The sequence below is a fragment of the Alosa sapidissima genome, chromosome 10, assembly GCF_018492685.1.
Source record: "Alosa sapidissima isolate fAloSap1 chromosome 10, fAloSap1.pri, whole genome shotgun sequence".
In the NCBI taxonomy this organism is placed as follows: domain Eukaryota; kingdom Metazoa; phylum Chordata; class Actinopteri; order Clupeiformes; family Clupeidae; genus Alosa; species Alosa sapidissima.
The window spans coordinates 36,782,147-36,794,562 of NC_055966.1; the positions used below are offsets into that span (position 1 = coordinate 36,782,147).

General features: G+C 43.7%; 1 protein-coding gene across 5 annotated transcripts in view; it reads right to left on the minus strand.

The window, feature by feature from the left end:
• The window catches only part of fam131bb (family with sequence similarity 131 member Bb), a 45,295-nt gene that overhangs the window by 313 nt on the left and 32,566 nt on the right, over positions 1-12,416 (minus strand). For all 5 annotated transcript variants that reach the window (XM_042108148.1, XM_042108145.1, XM_042108147.1 and 2 more), the window contains 4 exons: positions 11,431-11,568; positions 6,325-6,653; positions 4,647-4,910; positions 1-3,602 (listed from right to left, as the gene is read on the minus strand). The exon at positions 1-3,602 is cut by the window's left edge and continues 313 nt beyond it. In XM_042108148.1, the coding sequence (XP_041964082.1) occupies positions 3,351-3,602; positions 4,647-4,910; positions 6,325-6,653; positions 11,431-11,568 (983 nt within the window). In that variant the 3' untranslated portion in view covers positions 1-3,350. The remainder of the gene's footprint in view (positions 3,603-4,646; positions 4,911-6,324; positions 6,654-11,430; positions 11,569-12,416) is intronic.

Consider the following 12,416-nt stretch of genomic DNA (forward strand, 5'->3'; position numbering starts at 1 on the left):
TGTATGAACCTTCTTAGGCATGTTCATGCCTGATTTGTGTACAAAAACAAATCCAAGAAGTTGTTCTGGGCGTAATTTGTTTTTCCACCAAGGGTGGATCACACAGTGACAAAGACAGAGACAAACAAACATTAGACAGACAAACAAATAAACAGCCACAAAGGGGACGGGAAAGGGACATACATGGACGACAAGAGATTAGAGTGAGAGTTTAAGAAAGAGCAAGAGAACACAAGAGAAAAATTAAGAAAAGAAAGAAAGACAACTGAAAGTAGTCATAGAGACATACATGTGGATGGTTTGCTATTGAAACACGCCAGTTAAATCATACAAAAAAAGCAACAGACAGAAAAACCCAGTCTGAAATCAAGTGGCTAAAACTGTAAACACATAATCCATAAACAGTAACATCCAAGGAAATACATTTGGCTTCTCATTATTAAGTTCATTCATAACATCTCTTATCTGACATAGAAAGCAATAAAAAGCCTGTGCGCTGAAGCTGCATCTCCCCGTAATTAATTCAGTGGCAAAGACAGTATTTGGTGCACTTTAACCAACTTCAATTCAAGACCATCAGTCATTTACCAGAGTTCTGTTTCTCCACCTCTCCCTTCTCTCTCATCCCTCTCAGAGGGGAAGAATGGGAGGGGGGGGCACCGCAGCAGTGAATAGGGGATGATATAGCTTCAGGGGAAGGCTACCTACACCACTAAAAGAGTAAAGTTTGTACAGGCTTCAAGTTTTCCCTCCTCCAAAGAATTCTGAAATCAATAAACGAACACATATCATTGGCAACAGGTCTCTTTCAGCTCAACCCTGGCCTCAAGTCAAGACAGAGAAGTCCAATGTGCAACTAAAGACCACGCTTTACCTGGCTTCCTGACCAAGTGGCTCCATCAGAGCATTATAAACTATTTATTACATTTTGTGGATGTTATTTTCTTTTTTTTTACCTTTGTGGACAGTCTGAAGAGAGCTGATTGGTGGACAATGGCACAACCTGTTACCATGACTCCGCAGCAAGTCTCACAGGAAGTGAAGTCATGATTACAATGCTCGTGAGGAGTAGCAGCCCTAGGTGGCGGCTCAGGGAAAATGTGATCAGAAGCAGAGACAGGAAATAGAACTGGGCCTCGAGCCGTTGCCATGACTACTGTGTGACCAACAATATGCACTCCAACAAACAGGAGGAGGGGAACCTACAATTCCGTAGAAAAATAAACATTGTCCCAACATTGCATAAATAATCAATCAATAAATAAATTCATCGAAGTCAATAAACCTCAGAAGTAGGTTATTATAAGCATTATTTGTTTGTTTTTCTCCCCCTCAGAATTGTACACACAATCATCAAAAAGGTGAAAAGAAAATCGTCTCCAATTAAAGAATCACAATCTCATGATCATCCGTGACTCATGCAGATTTGTCTGGGTGCCCTAAAGCGATCTTTCCTTGTCCACTGCAAACGCACACGCTCCCCGCAACACACTTGCACATGCGAAACAGGAAGACATCTACTCACTTCTGAGTCACTTGGCCTGAGTTGTACACAAGGTCGCGGGACGTCCTGTACCGAGATCAGTCCACCCGCACCCCCAGGTCCACTCTGAGGGGCGCTCAAAGCCGCACAGATATTCCAGTGTTGTCCATTCCAAGCATTGTGATATTTACATGTCCCATGTTCGCCCCAGTGTACATCCCCACCTCCAGAACAGTGCCGCTGTGAAATAAACCCATTAGCTGGTGGTCCAGGGAAAACAACTCGTATGCTCCAAAAAAGGAATTTGAGATTTAGTTGGTTAGTACAAAAATAAATGAATTAGTCCTGTGGCTGAAAATGTGAATGGGATTTGTATTTACATGGGTCCAGGTGCGGCCAGGTGTGGCCAGGTGACCATGGATGAGCTGAAGCCTGGAATCACAGGCTCAAAAGCATGTCTGTTGTGACATTTCCTCCTATTGAAGTCATGGTGATCTCCACCATATTGTTCCAGTTGATGCACTATTCCTGAAAGACCAGAGTCACCAGGCCGTCTTCAAGACATACCGTGAATACATATGTACTGTATGTTAAACTATAATAATCTCTTATAAGAATTCCACTGTCACTGAAATCTGTCTCTGAAACATTCTGTAAGCTCTCCAGGTCATTCTTTAGAACACCCCTCCTCTATCCTGACAATGCATTTTATGTGAGTGTTCGTTTTGAGGCAACTCAGCTCTGGCGGCCATATTGAGTGCAAAGGTAAGCCTGTTTTCTGCCTATTTTAATCTATACGACTTCCTGCCAGAGAATCTCAGCTCACTCATCCTGGGATTCAGTGCAAAACTCTATACAGTGTTCTTAGCACACCATGAGACACGAGCAGACCGCATGCATACCACAAGACAGAATAGGAAGCACTCGAGGATACAATGCAATACTGTGCAGCAGTGTTTATGTGGATTTGTGTGTGTGTTCCTTCGTCAAGGGTTCTGCCGTTTTATTTCAAACCTTATGCTTGGTTTAGTGACAACCAGGAGAGAGGGACCACATATTTTATTTTTCTAAAAGAAAAGGGACCCCTGTGTATTGAAGTAGCATCAAATTAAATCTATTAAAATAAAGACTTATTAATATTGATGTATAACAGGATATCCAAGGCATCTGTAAAACTCAGTGAAGAATCCCAGAGCATACACAGACACAGATTATGTGTCTGTTTTAAAGAAAGTACACGCACATCTGTTTATCCTCACAGAGAGCATAAAAGGATGGGGTCATTACTTTTGTTTATTATTTTTGTTAGGTGGGAATTGGCCTTTAATTCTATGCCTGATTTCAATCTCTTACATTTTCATAAGATTATTTGACCTGGGGGAGAGAAATAAATCTGATGTCTTCTTATGGTTCATGTATCTTACAGTTGTATATATTTATATATATGTTTTTGTAGTTTTTTGCTTTAGTAGAAAATTATTATTGTTTCTGACATATCTTATTACTAGATACCGTTAATATTTCATACGACGTGAGATTACAGTCACTTCCCAATTAAAAGCATGCAAGACCTCAGTCATTTTATAACTCTCTCTCTCTCTTTCTCTCGCATTCTCTCTTCCAGTTGACTCTTCCCTTCAGCCCCATGGAGTTATTTAGGGATAGAAGAAAAAAACTAAGAAAACAATTAAAAAAACAATTCAATTCATATTTCTTTTCGTATTAGCTCCATCAACCTGCCACTTTAAAGTCCATGATGCCATGTCTCCGTTTCCAAGACCAAAGTGTGTAATACCTGAAAATCAAAGGGTTAGTTGGTTGGTAACTGGATACATCCCTCTAAAAGTCCTCCATTCACACCTGTTAGTCAATTGGTGCTTATGGGCGTGGCTGATGACCCCTCCATCTCTTGCTGTTTCTCCTCCAGCATTTCGATGACAGAAGGGGTGACATCAGAGGCTTTGCGCTCCGTGACCTGTCCTGGACTACTGCCGCCGGTGGGCGGAGTCCCGTGCGCGGCGTGTGCTGGGCTGCTGCCTCCAGTGGGCGGGGTTCTGTGCGCAGGGGAGGGGCTAAGAGTGACTGACTCAGGCTCCAAGCACGACGTTACTTCCTCTTCCTGTGGAAACAGAGATTCTCAATCAGGCTGGTGACAATCTCTCTCTCTCTCTCTCTCTCACACACACACTCACACACACACACACAGATACACACATACCTGTGACAGTGACGACTAGTTAAATAGACCAGTATACACTCACAGACATAAACTTTCATGCCCAAACTTTCATGCTCACTTGATCAAGGAGTGACTACCAATGCACACAGACATTCTGGCACACATTACATCATATTTCCCAATAAGCAGACAGATCTTATTGCAAAGACACCTGAGTAGATGAGTGTGTGAGTGTGTGAGTGTGTGTGTGTGTGTGTGTGTGTGTGTGTGGGTGCTTACACATGCATTGTGACCTTTACTACTCAGTAAGAGCTATGCGTATGTTTTGTCTAGCCTTTCTCTTGTTGGGGTGTGTGTATGTGAGTTTATGTGTGTGTGTGAGAGTGTGTGTGTGTCTGGTCCCTAAACAGCAGGTGAGCGCTTGTGTTGTGAGTGTCTCGCGTCTTGAGGCCCATGGCCCCCTTGCTGCTCTTGGTTGGCTGATTAAGAGCATGAATGGTGACAAGTGACAGCTCAGCCCATGTTGTGTGACAGTGCCTAATAAATTGATGTTTCCTGGTCATTAGCAAAATAAAACTCTTGTCATTGATTAAATATGTATCACCAAATATGGTCTTTCATTTCACAATACTCAAAACATCTGTGTTTTGTTTGGGAACTTGGAATGCAAATGTGGTTCTGCAAAGAATTAAACAATTTGCTGTATTTGAACATATTTGATGCATTTGTCTCTATTTGCTGTATTTGAACATATTTGATGCATTTGTCTTAACTTCTGCTCTGTCCGCTGTGTTGCAAGTCTTTATTCTCTCTATAATGCATTAGTTTTATTCTCAACATCTTCACAACTTACTGAATGTCCAATATCATTATCACTAAATGAATGAATTTCAGATGAAAATGTCTCTGTTGATCAATGGCAGACTCCTCCATTATCAGCATGGGAACAGCTTATCCATTGTGACCCTTGACCCCACAACCCACCTTGACCTCTTCCTCCTCTTGCGTCTCCAGCAAAGGCGAGTGCTCTTTCACTATGTCCTCTGCAGTCGGCACGTTTAGGCCGCCCTCTGAGGCGGTGGCCACACCCACAAACCCTCCCACCTCTGACTGATAGGCCTCCATATGGCCCGCCCCCCATAAGTCCACCAGTGGCGGGTGGTGTGTGGGCGGCTGCAAGCTATGGATGGTGCTGTTGGGCGTGGCTTGCAGTGAGTGAGAGGTGCTGTGTAGCCTCTGTTCTAGGGACTGAGAAATCAGAAGGGAAACAGGGGGTGACGATGCATTGCACAGGGAATGCATTCATTATGAATTATATCATTCTGCTGGGATAACCACATGGAACACTCACTACTTGAAAAAACATACATAATATATAATAGGAGCTACTCTTTAATGTATTGTACAATATTGTATTGCTCCATGACCTTGCATAGGGCATCTTTCTTTAGGATATTGCTTTAGGGACCTGTTAGATATGTTGTACAAAATAATAGAGATGCATAATAATTCATAATGTGTATACTGTAGGTGAAGCAAGGTTTGGCAAGTGCATAGGATGAAACACATCACAAAAGCTATCATTGTCTCTGACAGAAGGTCGCATAGCTGAGTTGAGAACATAAACGTGCAAATCCTCAGGGCCTAAGAGTGAACCACAACAGATGTAATAAGAAGAAACAGCACACCCATACAATTCATTTGTATGCATCACACTGTTTGCAAATGGTATGCACTTCACAAAATGACTTTGCATGGTCTTATGATGCCATCGTTCACTGATCTTAACTTCTCATGAAAGATTATACAAATATAAAGTATTTTAAAGAAAGTTGAATTGCTTAGAAAAAAACTATATTGCCCTAATTATGGCCCAAATGTTACTGTTTTTCTTGGGTCAACAACTTCTATTCTTTCCGAGCTAACCCAGCTCCTATTCAAATGGAGTAGAGGAAAGCAGTTAGATGCTGTAAGCTACTATTATTTTACAGCCTTAATCAGTATGGTACTTGTGATCATACAAAAAGTCATTTATTGCATATTATTTGCATGCAATCTCTTAACGTCACATCTGTTACTATTGAAAGTGGATAAGTGGTTCAAATCAGCTAGTAATAGAGGCAGCTACATTGAGGTGAGTGTGGCCAAGCTCAGCTAGTGCGTCCAGTGAGTATAGGCTGTAGTCTTAATCATCACTCCAATCAACTAATAACAATGCAGCTAAATGTTTCTAACTCAGTGGGCTACTTAAGAGTCAAAATCACTTCAGACAGCACAGCAGCGGTTTACACTCTCTATGAACTGTCCAACTACATACACCTGTAGTTCTCTCATTCTCCAAGGCCACCATGTGATGGAGGCTACATTGATGGAGGTTACTGAGTTAAACAGGGCCTATACTCTGGAGCAGGTGTAGAGATCTCTTTATGTTCAAAGTTGCTGCTGATGGAGCTTTGAGACCTTAAAAGCTGTTGATCTTAAAAGCCCAATCCCTGCTGCTGGTGCAAAAGCCCAATCCCTGCTGCTGGTGCAAAATGACTCATTCTCTGCTACTGCTACTGGCACTGCAGTTACCTTTGAGCAAGTTGAGCCTTTTGTGGGTTGAGGCAGCTGTGGCTGCTTGTGTTGCAGTGGCTTATGGGATTTGTAGTTTGATCCGTACCTGGTACTGTAGCAGCTGTTGTTGCTGGTAGTGTTGTAACTGCTGCAGCTGCTGGATCTGCTGGCAGATCTGCTGACTCTGCTGCAGGGCAAGTTGCTGCTGCTGCTGCTGCTGCTGTGACAGGAAGTGGGTAGCAGCAGCGTTGCCCTCATAGCCTCCCTCACTGGAAGCCCCGCCCCCCATCACGTACGAGCCAGCAGCGGGCGAGGCCATGCCAGAGGGCTCGTTGCTGATTGGCTCCCAGGCGTCCGAGGAGGAGATGCAGTAGTGGCCTTGCGATACGTACGTATGGGGCCACACTTCTGCAGAGGAGTGGTGCAGGATCTGATCTGGAGGCCAACCACACACAACAAGACATCTGTAAGGTGATGGCACACCTGGGGCAACACCTGGGGCAACACCTGGGGCAACCTTTTGAGCAATGTTGCTGGGCACAGTGGGCAGTACTTGCCAGGTTTGGTAAACAAACAAGGAATTTGACTCTCTCAGCTCTCCACCACTCACTTCACATTATGTGAGCAGCCACGAGAAAACCAGCAACAAGTCTCCCGAGAGGCATTATGAGACCAGCCACGAGAAAACCAGCAACAAGTCTCCCGAGAGGCATTATGTGAGCAGCCACGAGAAAACCAGCAACAAGTCTCCCGAGAGCCATTATGAGACCAGCCACGAGAAAACCAGCAACAAGTCTCCCGAGAGGCATTTTGAGTTATTTACAGATTCTGAAAGTGTAGTTTCTGACAGTATTTCAAGAAGTTGTGTTGTCAAGTGTGGCCATTTGACAACACAATGGTGCTCATTTGCATCTCATTCAGATAAGCCCGACCCCCTACACTCAGAGGCCGTTTACACGACACCGCCGGGTGGATTTTCTCTTACCGCTTTCACACCTTTAACGACTCCGGCAAGAAAAAACCTCGCGTGTACACACAGAGGTGTAACCGGCTAAATGTGCTGTAGTGCATATGCCAGACCAGTCGATGGCGCCGCTGTGCAGAAGCTTCACGATAAATTCGCGTGAATCACATAGAAGAATACATTGTTGAAACAGTTTGTTAAGCCAGAGAATGTCTAATAAGTACTCTGGTTAAGCAGTCGCATGAAATAAGGAGACTACAGACAATTCGGTTTTCAATTCAACTGTTAAACTAATAAAGTTCATTTTCAAGGTATGTGACTGCTATGTGAAATTTCAAATGCTTAGCCTACGCATTGCATTAGGTCTGAGCACCACTGGAGAAAACACTAACATGCAGTAAGCTAATGTTTAACTAAGTTAAGCTAACGTGTGCTTCTAACTTAGCCACTAAAGGCTGATAGGCTACATTGTGCACATAAATCATGACCGGGGAAAGAAAAACATTTTAATATGATAAATAAATGGTTTGGTTTGTTTTGATAAGCAACATGTCAGGTCGAGGGCCGTGGCTGAGTTGAGAGGTGGGGCTATGTCGTCATGAAGTTGCCGGCTTCGCACCTACAGGCGTCTACATGGCGAAAGTTAGCCGGCGGTTTCAAAAGTTCCCACTTCGGAAGCCGGTTTCAAAAGCTATCGGTTTCAGTCTCCTAAACTGCCGGCGTCGTGTACATGCAAGGCGTAACCGTTAACAAAACCTCACCGGTTTCACAAAAACCGGCGTCGTGTGCACGGCCCCTCAGTGACAGTGACAGATGTCTCTCAGTGACATCTGGTATCTGTTAGCCTGTAGGGCAGAAAGTATTGTAGTGGTTTGAACAATGCTTATCAAAAGCAGTTATCATGTAATTAATGTTGATGTAGTGTTATTTCCCTTACGCACTTTAGTGGACTGATAAAAAAAAAAACCCTGAATATCATTCATTAATACACAGGATAAGGTGTTACAATCCCTTGTGCCCTAATCCAAGGTATAAATCACATTTACACCTCTACAACCACATCTGTGTAACACTCTGTAAAGCGCCATGAGACATGTGTATTGTTTTGGTGCTCTATAAGTGAAATTACATTTCTGAGCGTTCACCAGAGTGATTGCTTGGGGACAGAAGCGGAAGAAGTAGAAGGAAAGAAGTCGGCTGGTTTTGGCAAACAGTGCCCTGTATCGCCTACCAGAGGGAAGGAGGTTGAACAGTTTGTGACCAGGATGTTAGGGCAGATAGCTCCTTAACATGTGCCCCCTTTTTTTATTACTTTTTCATTTGGAATCTCTGCATTTGTCACACAAAGGGACCAAATTTAAAAGGCAGGCAAAGTGAATGAGCTCTGAGCATGAGCTACATCAATTATATTGCACACATTGTACACATGTTGTTAATTAAGCAAATTGATTTTGCTATGTTTTTCATTTATGATTAAATTAGCTTAACTTTGCAATTTGTCCATCATTCACATTAGGCCCCAAAGTGAAGTTATAGAAAGAGAGACATGGTGTTTTCTCTTTGAGTTAGAGGCTGGTGGTGGAGACTACTAAATAAAGAAACTTGTCCACTTCAAAAACTCCCAGTCTGGCATGTCAGCTCACCCCTTAGACACTCACCCACTCAACCCAGACATCGGGCTTCACAAGTTTATTCTGTCTTCCTGTTGCCTGACTTGTGGCTCTGTAGCCCACCAGCGCGGAGGTGACCTGTGGCTCTGCAGCCCACCAGCGCGGCTCTGCAGCCCACCCAGCCCAGGAGGAAGCAGGGCGGTGGCTGCAGCAGCAGCAGCGGAGGTGTATGTGTGTGTGTGTGTGTGTGTGGGGGGGGGGAGATATGGTGAAACTGGCAGCAAGCCGAGCCCACTGACTCATCACGGGGCATTAAGGGCAGATAGTGAGTGCAACTGCGGTTAGATCTCCAAGCGGCCTGAGGGGTGAAACCCAGCGTGCTGCTCTGAGGGGTGAAACCCAGGGTGCTTGCTGCTCTGAGGGGTGAAACCCAGCGTGCTTGCTGCTCTGAGGGGTGAAACCCAGGGTGCTTGCTGCTCTGAGGGGTGAAACCCAGCGTGCTTGCTGCTCTGAGGGGTGAAACCCAGGGTGCTTGCTGCTCTGAGTCACTCTGGATGCGTCGTGGGGGTGGAGTCTGAAATCAAGCCTCTGAGGAGATTTTGTTTTGTATTTGTACACTATGACAAATGCTCCTCACGGAGATGTGCGCTGTACTTTATAACGATGCCTGCACAAACAGCAGAATCATTTGATTGCTTGGCTTGTTGGGAGACATTTCATGGATTTTATGACTGTTGTGAACACTATGGAAATACTTGTTTTTCTCCAAATTGCTGACTTTAATGCGACGCAACACATTATGAGCCCTGCTTTTGAGTCAAATTAGTATAATATCATTTGAGTATAATATTCCTCTTTTAGTATACTTTCTTACTCTCTCTCTCTCTCTTTTTTTTGTAATGTCCGACCTTCATGACTCTCAGTGGCAGACTAATGAACAAAAGTCCAGTGACCAGTGACGTGACTGACAGGGCTCTCAATCTTGAGTCACGTTCCTTTTTGCACCGCTGCATATTCCACTCTAGCTTCTTATTTATTTCATCACAGCCGCATAAAACATCCTGTAGCCATCCTGGCATCACCTCTTGACATACGACAGCCATTCTGGGAGAGCGAACCCAAGATTAATTGCGAGAATTTGTTGGAGTGTGTAGTCGCATCGCTCTGTGAAGTTTATAAACAGAGACTGCCTGAGATGAGGGAATGAGCTAAACAGAGACTGCCTGAGATGAGGGAGATGAGGCAGATCTGCGCACCGTAACTGCTGGAGTTGCTACGGAATTATGACATGATGGCGGTGCCTTGAGATCCAGCGTGTGATTGGGCAGAGCACAAGGTCGTGTGATTGGGCAGAGCACGAGGTTGTGTGCAACACCTTTGAGTGCTTCTAGAGGAGTGTTCACCACTTAATGTTACAAATAGCAATTCTGTGGTGCTGGGAAGGAAATGTAGGATGCAGTTAGATACAGCAGAGGAAATATATGAGTATTCTGTAATGGATGTCAATTATATCTTCATAATGAGAAATATTACCAGTTTCACCAGAGAACAGTTGTTGTAAAATATGTTTGCATATTTAGCAGAATATTTGTCCTCTTATCATTAAACACATATTTTTCATCGAGTACTGTGCTATCTGTCTTGTTTCATGAAACGTCGTTACAAGGACGCTGACTGTGTTGACGCCGTTCAGGATTATGAAACAGTGCGGAATAATAATAACCAATGGTACTATTTATAAAGTTGAAATCCCTCGTCTTTGGTTCCCTCAGGTCATGGTTGTGAATGTAAAACAAGCTCTCAGTGTGCTAATGCCCCCCGGCGACCAGAAATGAGATTCTTTGTTTACAGAGTAAAATGGCACACTAAGCCTCTCCCTGCCTGTCTCTCTCACACACACACACACACACACACACACACACTACACATACTGTCCCTGTTCTCTGTCCCATAAACACACACACACTGTGACCTTGGCTCATTTGGAGATGCAGGAGGTATTTCTGAAGAGAGGTTCAAAGTATTTCATAGCTCAAGGTATTCGTCAAACATGGATACAGTATAATTCTTATAATTCTTATAAACGCCAGTTAAATCCTAATACAGAGAGGTCAGGTCAAGGACAAATTTGGCAGCTATTCAATATCATCATTCTATTCTTATTTGTGTCAATAAAGCATTCAAGAAGATATGGTTGCTAACACTGAGAATGACCAGATAAAGAATTAATACCGTATATTAATATGATATAATACCAAGTGATCATGGGAAATGTAGTTTTAGAGTGATCATGGGAAATTAAGTTTTGGTGATGCTCTCCTGTGGTAAGGCTGAGTTCTGACTAAGTGATCATGGGAAATGTAGTTTTAGAGTACCTCTACTGGTGATGCTCTCCTGTGGTAAGGCGTAGTTCTGACTAAGTGATCATGGGAAATGTAATTTTAGAGTGATCATGGGAAATGTAGTTTTAGAGTACCTCTACTGGTGATGCTCTCCTGTAGTAAGGCTGAGTTCTGACTAAGTGATCATGGGAAATGTAGTTTTAGAGTGATCATGGGAAATGAAGTTTTGGTGATGCTCTCCTGTGGTAAGGCTGAGTTCTGACTAAGTGAGCATGGGAAAAGTAGTTGTAGAGTACCTCTACTAGTGATGCTCTCCTGATTGGCCTCGCTCAGGTGGGCCACACTGCCCTGATTGGAGCCTGCACTCATGCTTTCATCCATCGACGTCCACGCCAGGAGCGTCGCCTCGGAGATGGCAAACTGCTGCAGGACTCCTGCAAGGTCAAAGGTCAGAGACAAAGGCTTTAAGGTTAGGGTAGTTGTCATGGTCACCTGAGGACTGAATAAGAGGAAGAGGAATGCTCCCAGAAATCAGTATTTCATAACCAACACCTTTCATAATATGATACTGCTTCCGGTTTTCATAATATGAATCTGTTTCCGGTTCAGACAATGGCTCTCCACTGCTCTTTATGTTTAAGATATTTTTAATATCATTATAAGGACAAAGATCTTACTCTTACTTCATCCCTCAGCAAACACCTCTTCAGACACAATATCATAAATGAATCATGCTAGAGTATCACAGAGCCTCAAAGCTCAGACGAGTTTGCATGAATAACTCATGATAGAGAATTGAATTCATATTCTGATGAGCTGCTGAGCCCGCTGGATCATCAGAGGCACTTTACGGACCAGAGCCCATAAAGCTCTCCACTCCTCACTCATACATCACACTCTGGAGCCGGGCCTGGCACACGGGATGTGTTTTTGGAGCAGGCAATCATCAGGGCAGCAAAATCTTTAACAGGGGGGCCTAAATGAGAAGGCACGCCGTAGGAGGCATCCCTCACAGTGACATTCACGACTTTGTTAGAACTAATTTGAAAACACATATCCTGTGGTGAGAGAGAGAGAGAGAGAGAGACAGGGAGAGAGAGAGAGAGGTAGAGAGAGAGAGAGAGAGAGAGAGTACTCCAAGTGTAATTTTGGAAAGTTTTTTTTTTTCAGCAAAACACTTCCTTTCATCTACATTACTCCATAGAGGCATATTGAGGGTGACTCATCTACATTACTCCATAGAGGCATATTGAGGGTGACTCATCTACATTACTCCATAGAG